The 19,338-nt window shown below is 41.7% G+C and overlaps 1 protein-coding gene across 1 annotated transcript in view; it reads left to right on the forward strand.

Annotated features, from left to right (window-relative positions):
* ptprn2 (protein tyrosine phosphatase receptor type N2) overlaps nt 1-19,338 on the forward strand; it is a 124,706-nt gene that overhangs the window by 90,404 nt on the left and 14,964 nt on the right. Inside the window, exons 12-15 of the mRNA XM_023420079.2 lie at nt 7,698-7,913; nt 10,346-10,549; nt 15,141-15,288; nt 16,420-16,493. Of these exons, the coding sequence (XP_023275847.1) occupies nt 7,698-7,913; nt 10,346-10,549; nt 15,141-15,288; nt 16,420-16,493 (642 nt within the window). The remainder of the gene's footprint in view (nt 1-7,697; nt 7,914-10,345; nt 10,550-15,140; nt 15,289-16,419; nt 16,494-19,338) is intronic.

Genomic DNA, 19,338 nt, shown 5'->3' on the forward strand with positions numbered 1-19,338 from the left:
TCATAGCACTGTGAATTCAGACAGGCAGACTTTCAAACCAAACTTTGTCTTCAAATCACTGCCTTTGCCTATATGAGAGCCTTATTTCATTATGTTAAAAGGATAAGAATGGAAATAGAACAGTTAAGAAGAAAAGAGTAAACTCCCAGATGAGGCTTTTCCTACCACACATATCTTGTAATATCACTTCAGCAATAACAATAACAGCTGGTGGATCTGATAAATATAAAAAAAAAAAAACAGAACACCCAAATGTGTTTTGTTTTGCATGCATTTCTCTCTGCATTACAGTTCGGAGCTAATCCTCCAACACCTTCCCAAATGGAGCCACAGCAACAGTCTTGCTCAGATATTATTATGAATAATTTATTGCACCCCATTTCAAAGAGCTGAGCAGAAATACCAACTATTTTTGGTGTAACAGCATTACACGTTGGTTAAGTCTGCAGGTACACGTTGCAGCTGTTGGTTTTTCTCGTGCAGCACTGTAAATGGCATTAGCCTTTCCCTGATATCATTGAAGTGTGATTGGTATGTGGACCAGTGGCTCAGTGTAGCTACGGATAAGCATCCCTCCCTGTCTCTCTGCAAGCTGCTTTCTCTCCTCTGTTTGCTCAAATATATTACATGCTCTGACTTCTATGTGTCCAGGTGAAGATGTCCAGCTAGTGCACACGCAGGTTTACTCACTCAGATGCATTGCGGGAGTGTATTTTCTTTTGCAAGAATGTTCCACTAACACCTCTGCGTGTATATTCAGATTGCGCACACACAGGGACATACATGTAAACACACTCAAAATTGTGCAGCCCGTAGGTGCAGGCAAATATCTAAGCAAGATATTGTCTCTCCATCCGTTTCTTCTCGACTCACACGCTCGGGCATCAGTGGATGTTTCTGCTCTGCCATCTCAGGTGCTGCACTTGATCCTGACATTTGTTTAACATTCCTCATCCCCCTCTCCCAGCGACATGGTGAAGTGCCGCATACCTCCTTCTCTCGCTGTTTAAACACACTCGACGCTTTTCCATCTTTCTTTTTTTTTTCTTTTTTTTTCTTTTCTTTTTTTTTTATTAGAAATGTGAAATGTGCCATGGAGGCAAACACCGGAGCAGCACCAGAAAGAGGACAGATAAGCCTTGAAGGACTCACGGCGACTGCTCGAACATGTGTTACCCTGAGGAAGTACTTACTGGAGGAACACGAAGGCGTGACAGCATCTATGAATATTGCCATTTGACCATAAGAGTGACTTCAGTATGTTCCTGAATTTGACTGCTTGTAGGTTGTTGTTTTTTTTGTTTGTTTTTTTTTTTTGTGAGAATGAATCGATGCACGTCAAACCTCCCTGGTGTGATAACCATTAGCACCGGCCTCGCTGGAGGATGTGACACGAGTTGTGAAATCGTACTGTGCAGCGCCTAGTAGTGGCTGAAATGTGTGAAAATGTGTCCATTTACGCAGAGTTCAAGTGAAGGAAAACAACAGGTGCCAAAGTCAGGCTTTCCTTCAAAGAGCAGGTAAAGATAGTGTCTGCTTCTTGACAGACATTTTCTTTTCTTTTTTCTTCCTTTTTCATCCACTGTGGTGTCAGGGGAATACCCTTGTTTGGGATGAGTGTGGATTTAGATAGCGCTGACAGGTGGGTGACCAGGGTATCTCATATGTAAAAGAGTGAACAGGGCTCTCTTCCAGTTCACCAGAGAACAGGATAGATATGATCGTATGGTTGACTTAATGTAGGAGCTGATTTTCTGGGGATTAACTTCAGGGGCCACTATTTCTTTCTCTCCAGTAATAAAAACCACTCACTGGCAGTCATGATAAAAGTCTCTCGCCATGCATTTCTCCTGCATCCGTCGTGCATTAGCGCGACAGCGGGCACTGCAGCCGGTTCTTTCTTGTATTCTAACTGAATCCTGCAAGATAAAAAAAATTTGTCTCTTGAACAACGGGTGGCCGAACCATTTCTGTGCCCTCTGGCAGGCGAATACAGAATTTTGATTCTGAATAATTCCTTATAAATGAGTATGCAAGTGTGCAGAAAGCATGACCTGAAAAGTGTCACTCCTAGGGTGGCTAAGTGATGAATAAGGAAGGATCAAAGTTTACTAGTCTGTCTTAAAAGAAAGAAACGAACAGCATATAGCAAAAGACACTGACAGTTTTGATTCTGCAGCTGCTTTTTCTATATATAAGGCATAGTATTTAAGTTTTGGGGATGCTATAAAAAAAATTTGTTGAGTCAGTTTGAGTGTGTTCTGCTTCAGATTTCGTCCCTGCGGGGCCGCCTGGTTGGCTCTGCTTTTTTTGAAGGTGGGGTGGCGTCCGATGCGGCCACAGACCCAGGCTGGACAGCGAGCTTGTTTTTGTTCTCTCCTTCACATTGCCAACTCCAGCTGTCACACAGAGGGACAATAGAGAAGAGGAGGGGGTGCTCTCTGAATGGAAAAATAAACTGGAGAGCCCGCCCGTCACACAGCCCCCCTCCCCAAGACTCGTCATCTGCATTTGACAGGACCCCCGTTCTCCTCTCTTCACCGCCCCTTTTCTTTTTCTTTCTCCTTTTCTCACCCTGTGCTCTCCATAATCCCCCTTTCTCTCTCTCTCTCCCTGCTATCTGCAGCTGTTGCTCTCCATTGGATCATTTTTTTCAGACTGATTGCTAATTAGGATAGCATTTTATTGAGTTTTATCTTCAAAACTTGTTAAACTTGCAATTTTCCTCTCCTTTTTTCTTTACTCCAGCAGATCTTGTAGGGGAGCAGAGAAAAGATTTAGCCAATTATACACAATTTACTTGAGCATTTTTCAGACTGCACCCAATCTCCCATGCAGCATTCATATACTTTACAACTACTGTACTGTGTGGTAGCCTCTTATTATAGTACTCACTTCAGCTTTGAATGCAAAAGCCTACTTTGAAGAATAGACTGCCCCATCTCCCTTATTCTGCTCACATAACTGAATCCCTGGGAGAGGGAGCAGAGGAAAAGGAGAGCCTGAGAAAACAGCAATTCACACACCAAACACAGAGACCCCTAGTAGCTCAACAAATGAGTGACTAGCCCTATGTCCATTCATATCGCCCCTCAGCCCGCAAGCCTATTAGCCAGGCATCGCTCCTTGAACATTCACTGTCGACAACATGTGGAGGCATCGCTATAGCAACCAGTGGATATGACATGTGCAATGGACGGGGACTCCTGAGCTGCTGAATATAAGGAGGGGCTCAGCCTTAACTAAATGATCGCAAAAAACCCAACCCCACCACCTCCCCATCTCTTTTCATTGGCACAGAGGCGCTGAAAGGACTCACTAGTGGGGCTTCTGCACATTCTTCCGAGGCTCGGAAAATCAGGCGGGCATATCCCACATTCTTCTCCCTTTTCTTATTCTCTTCGACTCTCTCCCTTTTTTTTTTTTTTCTTTTTCTTCATCTTCGTGTTGAAGCCGCGGTCTTTTGTTGGCGCAGGGGGACGCATGGGACCCTCGCAGGGGAACTTTTGGAGAAGCGGAGTGAGTGGGCGACCGGGACTCACAAACGCTTCTTGGAGCTGCGTCGGGCGTCAGTGGTTAACCATGCTCTCTGGAATACAAGACGCAGCATCCTCCGTTTACTGCGAAATGTGCGCTCTGCCCAGCGACACGGATTTGGGTAATTATCTCCCGGCTTGAGCGTGTGTCCGTTCTGTTTTGTGCCGTATTCAGTGTGCAAGTTTTAATGCGTCAAATGCGTTAAAAAAAAAAAAAAAGATTAAAAAAAAAAAGGCGCCGTATTTTATCGGCCCTGAAAACTTGTGAAGAATCGTAACGCCACGTTGAAAGCTGGGTTTGCTTTTCCGATGTGAAATGAAAATGATTTTCAGTGTGTTTGCAGAATTTTGTGGGAGCTGTGCTTTCATTTTGTTTCATCCTCTCTGCTGCGAGATCGAACCTCCCGAAACCTTATTGGATAAAATATGATTGCGAACTGGGTGGGTGGGTGGGGGAATATGAATGCAAATATAGTCTAAATAAATCTAAACGTAAGCTCATCGAAAAAACGTAATAGTAGAGGTGGATTTTGAGCCCAGCGGTTTGCTGTGAGCACATCTGGCTGCAGAGGATAAAGTTTCAGTGCAGGTTGATCCTGCCTGGTGATGCCGGGCAGCAGCTTCAACTCATAAAGCCTGAATACTTAAAGCTGCTAAATCCACTCTGTGTTTGCATAATTTACACTATTTTAATCACGTATTTAGTGGAAAAATATACGTGACTCTTAATGTAATTTAAAATACTATGCAGTTGGCTTCTTATTCTATTCTATTCTCAGTATTTAGACTGAAGCTGACTGAATGGAAATGAAAATTTTATGTTGCAATTTTTATAGTTAAATTGCTTCGTTTCTTCTCTTCTCAAATTATTAATTATTTCCAAGTGTTTTTAAGAGTTTGCAAATTTGTCTAAATAATGAGACTAACGATTTTTACCAGTATTATATTTGTTTTTGTAAATTTCAGCAATTTTTCAGAGCACATGATGAAGCCAGTATTTTCCTATATCTAAAGGGAAAAAAAGGATGCTTGGAAAACGTTGTAGCAGGGTTAAATTTGGCATTTCATGTGGGATCTTTTTCTTGTATTTCTCAGAGTTCTCACTCTCATTTTATTGGATGGAAAGAGCTTTAGATATAGCTGATTTTATACCCTTCAGATCTGCAGCTGTAGCTGCAACTTTTTTTTTTTTTTTTAAACCTTGATGTGAGGTTGGTTGAGGTTTGGCAGTTGTGTGTTTAGGAGGATTTTCCTCTTGTACTTCTTAAAGGTATTGTGATGGGAGTGAATGGATGGCCAGCCGCCCCAACAACACCTCTCTGCCTGACCTTTCCTCTTATCATTTGAATAATCCAGAGCAACGAAAATCCATCTGCCCCTTGTCTCCTTCTCAGATTGGCTAATTCAGCAGACAGGGCCAATATGAATAGGAGAGAGAAAAAGGGGACAGTCTAGAGGCAGAGAGTAATAACTTCACTCAGTTTGAATCCTACACTCGAGACATAAATAGCAGCCTTGAAAATGATGTTAAAGAGATTAATAAAAGTGCATTTACTGAAGTTTAAAGGGAGAATTTTGACTGGAAGTAGAAATCATCAGGGGGAAAAAATCTGATTGTGATTCTCAGATTCACAGATTTTACATTGCTCTGAAAATCCCTGCCATAATATTTCAACATCAGATTAAAATCACATTCAAGTAGAAAAATATCTCTTTAGTTTTGATTGTGGATTTATTTAAGTTTAGATTTTTATATATTAGCATCTAACATTCAAAAGCTATTTTCAGCTAAAAATGGTTTAATTTAGCTAAAAGTGCTTTTCAGTGCTGGAAACGTTTTATTCAATATAGTTTAAATCCAATTTTTTTTTAAAGACAGACTCCAATTATGGTGAAATAAAAAATATTACAAAAATGAAAAAAAGGTAATAAACAGAACACTAAAGGCCCATCAACATAATTCTTAGCTTCACATCTCCCTTTTCCTCCCTCTTTCTGTATCTCCTCTGGTTTCTATCTAACACGATTACCGCCTTCAAACACTCTTTAATGCTTGCAGTACATTTCAAGCCTGTTTGCTCCCACAGTGGAAATGCTTTTTGTTCATTTCAGGGTGTTTACCTGAATATTTTTTTAAGAGGATCCACAGATTGTTGAGGGCCACGTCTCTGATTAACTTTGATTAAAAACACTTTATGTTTTTTGGGGGTTTTTTTTTTTTCCTTTTTCCGAATAAAGAAAAGATTGGATGCAAAGGGAATAGCTTGGATTTGTCAGTGCTGGAAATAGGTTAAAGCAGGTTTGAGCCAATAGGTCTATAGGGGGCACTTTGGTTTCAGAGTTTTGAGCCACGACACCGCTGTGACACACTATGCCCACAGTGCTAAATATGTTGAGTGAAAAGAGAGTTTTTCAGGTGCTGTATTTTCAGTTTCTTACTGTGTGATTATGTCAGAGGAGCTGACAGGAGAAGATTTGCATTCTCAACAAGTACTCCAGCAAATGAGAATTGTGTTAATTTATAAATGTCATTCCTGCGGTCTGTATGTTCATCTGATCACTGAACAGCACAGATGAGTCATTGGATTGAGGCCATGTCTCCTCTCTGTGCTCGTACATGAGCCTCTTCAAACCTCTCAGTTGTTGTCTAACCTCTTAATGCTTGATTGAAACTACATCCTCGAGCCACAGCAATTACAATCAACAGCAACTGTCGTCGGGCCCAACACAGTAATCGGAAAGACCTGGGCGTCCGCACCACCACTAAAACATTGGCAATTACCAACCACAAGGTCAAACCACATTGTTACTGGTCTGAGGTGAAGTGTCTTGTTTTGAAAATGGTATAACAAGATGTAACCATCCTTCAGCCAGCCCATTAGACCCCTCAGGCTAAATGTCAGAGCTCTGCCATTTTTTTTTTTTTTTTTTTTTTCAAGTCATAGATTTGATTCACTTCACCCATCAATCTTTCAATATTGCAAGCAGACAATTAGGATCCTGCTGATGTATTTGTGCTCTGTTATTGATATTGCCCTTTTGCAGATGTATAACTATTGGCATGTGTGCAGCTGATAAAATCTGATCAAAAAACAGTGGAGAACTGGCTTTTACAGAAACCCCAAGTTTTTTGTGGCAATTACAGAGAGCAGTAAGAATTATTTATTTAAGTGTTAGGTTTTGTTTAAGTTAAATGTGCTGGGAAAATAGTAATTCTCTGTTTTTGAGAGTTAAATACAAAAGTAGCTTGGCAATGTCTATATTATATGCAATCAGCACAGAAAATCTCACAGTAGCTACATTTTGAAGTATCATTAATTACCCTTCCCAGTTATTGTTCCTAATTATTGCTGTTATGCTCTCAAAATTTTCTGCATCAGTGTGGCCCAGAGGGAATTTATCATTACAGTAAATGGCCGTGAGTGGACCATTTATCAACACATAGGCCAGTTCTTTAACCTGTACCGATAAAAATCTCTTAGATGATAATACAGCACATTAAAAAACAGCGAAACAAACGCTACACCTTCCTGTTTGAATTAACAAGCGGTGTGAATATTTGAAAAGGCTTTTCTATTCAACTGGTGGTGGGTGTATTAAGGTCCAGTCTGGGCCACTTGTTTCTCTCCAGTCCTGGTAGCCATTAGCTGTGCAGCTTGGGCCAAGGCCTAATCCAGGCAAACTCAGGACCAGAGGAGCTAATTAAGCACAAGCTTTTAGTATCCCAACCTCCTGTAGCTGCACAGTGCCAGCCCGCCCCATGCCAGCACTAAATGGGGTTGTAAATATCTATAGTGGGGCGCGGTGTGGAGACAGCACTGGACAGAGGCTGGTAATAAGGGTTGACTGAGTCTGAATGCATATTATAAAGCCAGTATTAGAGCTGGCTAATGAGTGGGGCTGGTCAGACAGTGGCGGCGATGGTGGTGGTGGATGGAGGGAAAGAGCGGGGAAGGAAGGCGAGGAAGCACTCATGGCGCTGTTGCACCCTCATTTTTTCACTGAAAAGTCAAGCCTTCAGGTGAAAACTGATGCACTGCAGACTTGATATGGCGGGTTGCTGTAAATCAAAAACGACTCCATCAATCAGGAAAAAGACGGAGTAGCATCCTTCACTTGCCCTGACAGCGTGTTCTCTCTCTGTTTGTGTGTGTCCTCCAGAGGGGCAGCCTGACCCAGATCCCCGTGGTGAAGGAGACCAGGGTGGAGTCCGGCCAGTTCCTGCTGCTCTCCGTCCTCTGCATGCTCTTCATCCTGGTGGCGCTGGCAGTGTCCGCCACTTTCTTCTGCGTGCGCCAACGCTCACACCTCCACATGAAGGAGAAGCTGGCCAGCCTGGGGACTGACACCAGCACTGATGCCACCGCAACCTATCAGGTTAGACCAGCCTCCTCGCTACGAGCCAATCGGAGGCGGGGACACTTAGCCAGCACTGTGCCATTGGCAGAGCTCATCCTCTGTTCAGATACAGTTGATTATCTGATTGGTTTGTGAGAGAATATTTGTCCATGTGTGTACATGTTTGAGTGATTCTCTTCTACCTGCTCTTATGACGGTTTTTAGCTGTTATGGTGACAGTGATGTGCTTTTATGATTAAATTAATCGTTTTTTTTTTTATTGTGCCGTGTGATAATTTAAATCAGAAATCACTTTTTGTGTTTATTTGCATGATTTGTTTTCTTTAATTCTTGCATTTTCAAATTATTGCTTCAGTAGATATTCACTGCATCCAATTATTCAGTGCTCACCCTTGCCTGAGAAGTGTGTGTGTGTGTGTGTGTGTGTGTGTGTGTGTGTGTGTGTGTGTGTGTGTGTGTGTGTGTGTGTGAGAGAGAGAGAGAGAGACAGAGGAACAGGCCGCCGCTGTGACCTATTCCCACTGTTCCTCCAGGGCCACGGGCAGCCTGGGCTGTATTGATTTTCAGCGTTGGGGCTCAGCTGTGCCCAGCATGGCACTCAGAACACATTTATCTGCATGTCGCGTTAACATTTTCAATATTTAATCAGGTTTTCACAGGGCTGCTCTCCTATCAAAAGCTGGAGGTGTTACAGTGATATAACAGTGGCCACAGAGAAGCAAAAAAGTAAGCACAAACGCAAAAGGAAACTACTTTTTTGTCCTTTAGAAAATTAACATTATGTCCATTAGCATTTATATTATCTAATTATGTTACATTTCTGTTCAAAAATTGTCATCATGTTGTGCCAGAGTGCAAATTTTAGGTTATGTATGGCACCTGTGCTGGGATGGAATAACTGCTCTGTCGAAGCTTTCATGTGGGTGTGTTCGCCAGGTCTGACACATGCAGTTGTTCTGGGAGAGCTGTTTGCAGTGGGAGAGAGATATTGTTAGAAGGCAGTACAGACTGCAGACATTGTTTCCTCTTGGCCTTTTTTCACTCTTATTAGTAGTATGAAAGAGGGGGAAACAGGGGAAACTGTAATCCCATGACCTGTGCTCCTCTCTGGGCTCCATGTGTCTCTCCTCTGGCCCTCTCTGGTGCTAACCGTATCCCCCCGCCTGCTTCGGGGACCATTTCTCGGCACCGGTGCAGCACGGCGCTTTGCAGAGATGTTGAGAAGTAGGATGAATTATGAGGTGGACCTGGATATTGCCCCGAGGCCAAGGCCCAGGGCACCGCTTCATGGCTCTAATCATTAAAGTCTGACGGCGGGAAAGCTGATCCAAGACCAGGGCTTAGAGAGGCCTGTGCTCCAGAGGGAAATATCACTATGATAGATCATGAGATAGCGTGTGCTTTCACAAGGCATTTTCCCTGGCCTGGCCCATCCTCACTGTTATTAATTGAGTATGGATATGAATTCTGTGGAGATGACTGGCTTTGCCTCCCAAATCCAAACATGATGGGGTTTGCAGATAATGAATTTGACATAGAAATACCAAGTGTGACCACACCTCATGGAGAGAATCAGACAGTGTCTGACTGTTTCTGTCTGTGTGTCTCTTATACATGTATAAGAATATGGCAGTAAGGTCTTCTTTCAGTTTTTATTTTTACTTTTCACTCTTTTTCATTTTGTATAAACTAGAGTAGATAATGCCTAGTCTTCACATTTTTGAAGCCCTGTCTCTGCACTGAGACATTATGGGAGAAAAGCTGAGTCATTGGGAGTGTAGGTGTAATCTTCGTAGCAGTCTTTCAGCAATTTTCAGACACCTGGATATATCAATCAAAATCCAAAATTATACTTTACAATCGCACCAGTGCATTTGTCTTTCCTTTGGTTCTATGTGGTTATATACATTTATATTAGAAATCCTACGTGAATGATGGATAGATTCTTCTGTTATGTTTCTATCTTTGGAGAAAATGGATCCAAATTCATTTCCTCTGAAGTGTGAGTGTGTGGATATTTTATGGAGGGTTTTACTGTAAGAAATAGTGGGGTTGTTTTTTTTCTTTCACAACTAAAAGATCAATTCTTAAACAAGACAGTCGCTGTGTGGCAGCCAGGTGTGACACTGAATTTATTCTATAAATCGCACAGGGTTCCTCAACCATGTATTTTTGACATAATTAGTATAAGCTCCATAATCCACAAGGATAAGCCATTAATCTACAGACAAGTGAGGACAGATCAAGTCAGCCTAGATACAGGATTTTACAAGGTGCATTTACAGAACGCAGCCCCTAAGAGCAAGGATAAGCACATAACATACATAAAACTATTGTTATGTGCATGAAAAGAAGATAAATACGTGAGACCTTGCACGGAGTTTAGAAAAACACACACAATGCGTTTTCTGATGATCCAGTGCTTCACTGTCATCTCCTCTCATCCCCAGGAGCTGTGTCGCCAGCGAATGGCGATCCGGACGTCGGAGCGTGTTGAGCGGCCGGAGACCCTGCGCCACTCGCGGCTCAACAGTGTATCGTCCCAGTTCAGCGATGGCCCCGCGGCGAGCCCCTCCACCCGCAGCAGCACCTCCTCCTGGTGCGAGGAGCCGGTGCCGTCCAACATGGACATCTCCACCGGTCACATGATCCTGGTAAGGAGCCTGCTTTGACTCTAGAAAGGAGAGAAGGTGAATAGATAGGAAGCTGGCTGAGGTGTGGTTTGCTGTCAGCCCCTCTGAGATTATTAGTGGTTCCTAGCATGTGACTGTTACAGCTAAACAACCACAACACCTCCTCATGTCTGACTGACTACGGGTGGGTTTAGTGTAGTTTAGTGAGGATGCTTTTCCTAACGTTACATTGCAAAGCCATAGGTCCAGAGCAGTGATTCCCAGCTAGGTATAGAAGTAAAATTAATTCACCTCTTGAACATAACATGTAGCTGTTGATGAAGGGGTACTCGAGTTCATCCGTTAGAACCTGTAGGGGTACGTCAGATAGAAAAGGTTGGCTCCCACTGATCTACAGGAATAGGCTTTTCAGATATTCAGTCAGCTAACATTATAGCGTATGTTTTAAAAACTCCCTGTGTCTATGAATATGCTAGACTCTGAGCTGAAAACCAACAGCTTGATTTCTCTCTGTTTATCTGTTTGGATGTGTCTCTTTTTCATCCCTCTCTCACCTCATTCCCTTCAGAACCCTGTTATCTTTGTTTTGTTTTTTTCATCACTCTTCCTGCTGTTTTCTCCCTCTTGCTTTATCTTGGCTCTGGTGTCTTCATTTTTTTTTTTTCCTCCAACTTTTCCCTCCCTCTACTGTGTCATTTTCTGTCTTTATCATTCCGTCCTGCTTCTCTCCCCTCTGTCATTTTCATCTTTTACCCCCTCCATCTCCCGTACTGCTGCAGCAAAATAAGGCAGACATTGTTTTGCGTGATGAGAGCAGCTCAAAAGTGAAATATCATTACCCCTCTGATTGTCATTTGAATGTTTTAGAAATTTTGCAATGTTTTTTTTTTTTTTTTTTTTTCTCGGGGAGGTGGGGTGGAAAAAGCTTTTGGTTGCCAACGTGTCTACAAACACACAATGGATTGTTTTAATTTTGCACAACTTTCGCTTCATTCATTTGAGACAAGCTTGATAAAAGAGATGGATAGATGCCTTGCAGTGTTTCCATTAATGGAGAGAGCATTCATCACACTGCAAGTCTAGCTTTTATATTGGGAGGCTATAATGAATGAGAGTGAATCTGAGTAATGCCTTGTATTGGTGGTAATAGATGGGTTTTGTTGCACTCGTCAAGGCTTGTTTGTGAAGCCCCTTTTGAAAACATTGACAATAGAAGAGCATTTAGCCCTGCAATAACAAAAGAGCCACTGTGAATCATTTCTAGGAGCTGTTATTATTAGCCCCAATGTCTTCACAGCAGCAAAGCAGGCATTACAATGTAGAAAGGTAAAACACACAGGGACCTTTACTTCTCTTTCATGCTATGACTGACATGTAGGTGTCCTATAGGGGTTCTTCTTTAAAATTCCACCGCCATCTCACATGAAACCATGTGTGAGATTGCCTTGTTATCACTGATCTCAGACCTATATTTTCCCATCTCCGCTCTCCTCTCTTCTCATCTCCCCTCTCTTGCTCTTTGGAGCACACACCGTGTGGAGAAGGATGATGAATACCCGGCTTTCCAAAGCACACATGCTGGGGGTCCTTTTTGTGAGGCCTGATCACCTCACACACGCACGCACACACACACACACACACACACACACACACACACACACACACGTACATACATACACAGACTCATACAACCACTATGCTACAACGAGAGTTTGGGGCCATCAGGATGCGCCCCACTGTGCGACCCACCGCAAGACTTAAAAAGTCTTGCATAACGACTTCCAACTTCAAAACTGAAATTGGATGCTTCTGTGTGCTGAGTCATCTGCTGTGTTTTTTCAGAGCTTTGACACACCTCTGCTGTCTTACTTTTTCTATCTTCTCTCATTTGCCTTTTTCAGCTGCAGTGTGCTGCGAAAAACATTTCCTATTAAATTATTAAAAACATGAAAAAATCATTACCGCACATAACATGGAAGCATGTGTCTCCATGTGCGTATTACTGCAGTACTGTGTCCTTTCAGCACCATGGACAGCACTTTACAGTCACCAAACTTACTTTTTCCTCACAAACACAGTTTCTGTCCATGGTCCCCTGCTGTCCAGAAACAGGGTCCAAATGTTGTAACTGTTGCTGTTCTTGTGGTGTTCCTTTGGCTTAATTACCTCTCCCCTGAAAAAAGAAAAAAACTAAATCAATAATTATGTAGCTTGAGGCTCTTTTTCATTATGTTTAGTAGCTATTGTTCTTTTTTTTTTTCAATGATGAATTATTTACTCAAAAGGAAAATAGACTCAGGCAATGGAGAATAGCCACTGACTAATGCAACATGATCTGCCCTCAGTGACTTTTACTCACAATTTTAAATTTAGTTTATGAGCCAAAAAATGTAATTGCAAAACAATGTGTTCTTTTCATTTAGCTATTATTAGTCACACAAAAACATACATATTGATACAGTTTTGTTTTCACCTCAACCTGTTTTTTATCATATCATAAAGCACCCTGTACAAACTGTTATGGGTACTGTTCGTTTTAATTTGACAGCGAGGCTTGACAGTAATGTGTTACCTGTTGTGTCTGGCTCCCCTGGTTCTCCCTTCATCCTGATTTCAGCCATCACCCTCTGCTGCCGAGGAGACTGCTTAGGAAGGATTAGACATTGTTTCCCTGACACCCAGGCCTCCCATCCCAACCCTCTGATTGGCAGACATAATCCCCCCATTCACTAAACCTTCGTTACCCTGTCTCTGGAATACGCCATGGTCCACTGCCTCCCCCTAGAAACGGGAGGGCTTGATAAGGGCCTGCTGGCTGCATTGCATTAAGCTGCAAAAATATGAATCTGGAATGCAATCGATTCAGGGCATCGTTTGAATAGAATGGGATGCAATTCAGAGTGGATATATCAAGTACATGGAGATGTAATATTGGGAGGGGAGGTGGAATGCTGTCAGACTGGCAAGCAGAGAGTACTTGTACAGGGTGACAAGATCATAGTGATGACAGGCTCTGTCAAGTGGCCATAATGGCATGCTGTCATTTTCCTGGGAAGACAGCACTGCGTATTTGTGTGGGCGATGCGCAACAACACACATGCAAATATACGTGTGTTGCCTGCCATTAGAGTTGACATTAACTAGATTCATTTTTTTTCACTATTGAGTTTTTTTTTTTTTTGCATGCATAAAAATTAAAAGTTGAAAGAGGGATGGTTCAGAGCGTAACGGCAGAAATCTACAGTCCTATTTCAGAAATATTCCTTCATGTCGCTAATGGGTTCAGATAGAACACCCTGTACCAACGTGTTCTCTTATTATGCAGCTGCATTAATCACAAGAGTTTTCTGTTCTCTGTGTGGCTTTTAAGACCTGAGTGGCACCTCTGGTAGCATATCTAACAATAAACTTTGATTTCCATTGTCTGTAGGATTGTAATGTTCTTATACGCCACCTAATATCCTTTTCGTGCATGCAGGAGACGTCTGAATTCATGAGCCATCAAAGGGTAATTGCCTATTATGTGTTGGACAAGCTTATTTGTGATTACCATCTAGGTAGGAATTGTATATGTTCAGCAAAGACTTGGATTTTCCTTTTGACAGACAGAAGTGAATAAGTCGGATGTAACAATGGAGTGTCGCCTCTCCGCTCAGCCTACCTATACTGCCTTTAATATGGGATAAAAACCCAGCACATCTGGGTATCACTTTCATTGTATTAGCCAGCTGATCCCTGACATCAGTTTATGAGTCTGTAATCTTCTGCCTCACACAATAGCAGACTAAACCATTTAACCCCGTCAGGAGGGGAGCCATGATACAGGAGAGGAAACGAAACACACGGCGCAACACTAAAAAAGAATCATCTTGCCAGCTACAGCCTCTAAGCTCCATAAGACTTGCCCTGGTTTGGGAGAAAACACACATGCACACGCATGCACACACACAAACACACACACACACACAGGCCTCCACCCCTCCCCCTTCTCTTTTTCCATCTTTGTCTCTCTAGCGAATTCAATTTTGTCTTCTCCAAGCGAGGGCTTAAATGCAGACAATCTTATCAGTGGCTGTGCAAGCAGTGAGGGACGTGATTGAAACACCCCTGAAGTATTTCCAATGCAGACAAACCTTTCAGGAGTCTTAATTGTGTGTGATTTTTCTCTTTTCTTTTCCCCTCGGTCAAACACACATGCACAAACACACAAAGACGCAAACATTAGCACACCTTCCCCACCTAGATCTTCTGCAGCCTCCTCCTCCTCACGCGGTTGTTATGCTATACAGCAGCTTAAGACAATAATGCACCATGACACCTGATCACAGCTTTAAAGGAGAGGTGCTGTTGTCAGGGGTTTAGTGTTTTTTGCTCCAGTTTATTTATTGGTCGGATCATATTGAGGAAACACAATGGGGAAAGAAATAACAACAACCTACCTCCACCCAGCTCTGATAAAAATAAGGGTGAATTATTTCAGGTCTCTCTTTTCTCTTTTAATCAAGCATTTTCTGCAAAGACGGACATATTTAGAGATAAATTCAGTTTTCATTTGCATGGTTTTGGCTTGTCCTTTGAAATGGCGGCTAAGGTGGTCCATGTTGTCCTCTAGTCATACATGGAGGACCACTTGAAGAACAAGAACCGTCTGGAGCGTGAGTGGGAGGCCCTGTGCTCCTACCAGGCAGAGCCCGGCGCCTGCAGCGTGGGGCACGGCGAGCAGAACTCCAAGAGGAACCGCTCAGACGCCGTGGTCGTATGTGAGTCCATTCAGATGTCCGTTTTTGTTTGTTTTTTTGCCCAATATTCCCACCATTGACAAGTCTAGAACCATGCAGGGCAGCTCCTGTTCATCAGTGTTGTTGATATGGTTGTGAACAGATGCTTCGAGCTACATGAAACCAGTTGGGGAAACAAGCCAAAACAGTGTAGCGCATATGTTTCCAAACAAATTATCAGTTTAACTCTTTTTTTTCCCCTGAAAACCAGTGGAGGTCGTTGTGGTGAGAAGATTATGTTTTCTCAATGCAAATCAACTTGTTTTGAGATTTCTCTTGGAATTAGATTGACTATATGGAAAAGGCATGTTATATGCTAACTATATTATTATTAGCTGGACTGGGACTGCTTGGTTCTGTCCTGCTGCACAGTTCACAGTTATGCTACACTAGCCAGTCTTGCATTAGATAGTGTTTTGTTTGCCAAACTCATTAGTTATTCCTCATCCTCAAATCCTTTTCTACGATGAACAGTTTGAAAATACAAGCATTAGAGCATAAACACGAACACTGTGTCCACACCTGTCCTAGCTTATGTTTTCTGTGATAGGCATCCAAACCATCCAGTGGTTGGGTTAAAATGGAAACCATTGTAATTACATGTATACATTTAGATTTGATTGTTAATTCTGTACTATAATACTGGGGCTAACTAGCTCTACCCTGCAATACAATGAATGCAATGAATCAGAATCTGATGACAGGTGGTGAGTTGCTTGGTAACTGTCAATCAAATCTGATACTTTTCATGGGTTTTAATTTGAAGTAAATGTGTTTCAGAAGACTGAAGTGGGTTCAAGTCGACTGGAAACAGATTATATGAACCCCGCAATACTTTCACTTGTTTAAGAAAAAGAGGATTTTAAGGCTCACAACCTACAGACTTCTTAAGATAAAATATTTATTATTATTTCACATGGAACTTTCCTTATTGAAGGTGAAGCAATTCAGGACTTCAGAATAGTGAGTGTGCGCATGATGAAAGTCTGGTGAAATTGCAGTCCCTGCAGCCTTTACAGTTTCATATTCCTCTGTTGTTGCTACTGTTGTTATTGTGCAGGGAAGGAAAAACAATGGAAATGTGTGTTGATGAATTATGCATCTCCATTACAGATGATCATTCCAGGATCACCTTGAAAGCGGAGAACAACCACGGCAACTCGGATTACATCAATGCCAGTCCAATAGTGAGTATTGTTTATTCATTATGGCTCTACGTTGTGGCTAATATCTGCCGTCCCTGGAGCCTTTTTGTACCACCAGCACCTGTTGTGGTTGGATTTTACTTTGAGATAAAAAGACGTTTCAAAGGACTTGTCATCATTGATCTTTTTTTTTAAACTTTGTTCTCCATGCTGGGAGACTCGCTGGATTCAGTTTGTCTTGTTGAATCACATTGCTACTTTCACTGCTACTTTCACTTCAAAATGGCCGCTCCCTGGAGATATCCCCCTTTTTTTTCTTTTAATTCACACTAAAAAGAATTATACATTATTTTTGACTTAACAAATGTATCTTCTACAAATCCAGAAAGACCTCAGTGTTAGAGAGGCCTCAGGTTTTTTTTATTTATTTATTTTTTATTTTTTGGAGTATTTTTCCCCAAAATATTGCCAGTCATGATTTCCCCTGCGGCTGCTGAAAAGGGATTCCATCAAAGGGGAACAGGAAACTATGCATTTCAAATATAGTGCCAAAATTTCTGAGGAGATAGATGAGGGGAATACACACAGCTGCACTAAAAGCCTATTACTCTTCAGAAACAAACAATGGAGTCTTTTAGATGCTCAATTTATTCCTCCATTTTCTCTAATGACATATTCATAGAGGTTTTTAGCTTATTTAAACAGAGCTGTACTGCGACATTTGGCATCTTATAGAATAATATCATAATACAGTTAATCAATCAGGGGAAGAAGTGAGTGAAAATGTTATTGATGCATTAGAAAAACGGCATAAAGTTATTCAGGACAGTTTTGGTGCAGTTTAAAAAACGAAAAAACAAAACAAACGGATGTTGAAGATGGGTGAAGTAATGGCGGATGCAGTGGTGTGTGGATGAAAGGACAGTAATTACACTACAAAAGGGACCCCTGGCTGAGCCCAGCAAAACTGTGATAATTATGTCTGTCAATGCAGCTTCTTCCTCCTCATTAGCTTTAGGGGCAGTGGCCTACGAGTAAATAATCTGTCGCTTCTTTATGGGAATCCGGGGTCAGGGAGGCAAAGGGAAGGGGTGATCTGAGCTCCCTGAAAAGCACAGGGTGACACACACACACACACACACACACACACACACACACACACACACACACACACAGGGAAAGACTGGGATACTCTTTTGTTTTCAAACTATCTGGGATGAGCTCAAACCGGCATTTAGCTCCAAAGCTCTCTGTCTTATATAAACACAGGATCAAGGCGCTACAGCTAGGTGTTCAAAGTTGAGACGCTTCTCCAGGAACAGATAAGCTATTTTACCTCAAACCAAAGAGCACTTCTTTGCCTTTTCTTGTTGCAGTCTATCTTCTTCCCACAATGGAAAAGGGGAGGACAGCTGAAACGCAGGTCTACTCTTTCATGTTTGCGTTTTAGTATTCATGCAGGGATGTCAGCACACAGCTACAGCATGTCTGTGTCCTTGAGATTGGCCAAACGGAGTGGCAGCACTAGCATTCGGCACCACCCTTTCATTTCTGTATGGGAGATTTATTTATTTTATTTTATTTCTTTTTAACAAACTCACATGAGGAATTTCTACCCGGAAAGATGAAGAGAATACAGAACAGCATGGTTATGGCTAATTGAAGCTTAACACTAGGTATTGAACGCAATGTTTCCTGCATTCATGAGTCCTTTTTTGAAATTTCCTCAACAAAAAGGAAGTCCAGGTTTTCGAATTCCAGCCAGCGTTTGTGTAGGTGTATTGAAAGAGCATTTTCAGTCACTCATGCTTCACCTCTTCCCCCAGTAATCATTTAGTTACAACTGCAACACCCAGAATTAACACTGACAGCCTGCCTCTCATCATGTAGACACACACACACACACACACACACACACACACACACACACACACACACACACACACACACACACACACACACACTTGAAGAACACTAACAGTAGTCTGTCTCTACTGAGCTTGAGTTGCAATTACATCACTGTTTGTAAGTGGAGTTAAATGAGAAAACAATTTGACCCTTTTAATCCAACCATAGTTGAGATGAATTACAAACAGACACGGGATAAATAATAAAGATCTTGATTTTTATTTAAACATTTGGGCTACAGTTGTATGTTTGGTTTTATCAGCTCCTCTAAACATCAAGAAATTAATCCTGTTGTCGAGGCTATTAAACATGAGGACAGAGGAGCATTATGCTAATATCAAAGCCATGAAAAATGCTCCATTATTATTTTCCTTTTAAGGTTGAGTGTCAAGGTTTATAAGTGAGACAAATGAGTCTAAAAAATACTAGAAATGAAAAAAATATGAATAAGAAATGAAAAACTAGATCTTTAACTTTTAAGATCATGTTATGTGTCCTTGACAAGTTGTTCTTCACCTTAAAAAAAAAACAAAACAAGTTCATAAAGAAAGAAAAAGCCATTAAGTATCACCTTGTGACTCACTGTAGTGCTGTTTCTTGATTTTATGCTCCCTCGCTAAATGCATCCGTTGTAGAAGTCACTCAGCGGCAACTTAATATGCAAAGAAATGAGTCAGTCGTTCTTTGATTTTAAAAATAAACTATTGCATTTTTCCCCTCATATGAGACTTAATCTTTTGTAGGTCTACCATAAATAATATTAAATAAATCCCTCCACTATCAAAAATACAGCACCGTTTGGTGTGTCATCTATCATTATAATGCCAAATATACCTCAAGAATACATTGTTACATACCCACCCATTTCTCTTCCTGCAAAATATGTCAACATCTTTCCACTGATGCATCTGGCACTCGAGGGTGTGCATAAAAATTCATTCAATAAAACGTGATCATTGATTTTTTTTGGGGGGGGGGG

This window comes from Seriola lalandi, unplaced genomic scaffold, assembly GCF_002814215.2.
Source record: "Seriola lalandi dorsalis isolate HSWRI2012SDOR001 ecotype SW California unplaced genomic scaffold, Sedor1 jcf7180002054616, whole genome shotgun sequence".
Lineage (NCBI taxonomy): Eukaryota > Metazoa > Chordata > Actinopteri > Carangiformes > Carangidae > Seriola > Seriola lalandi.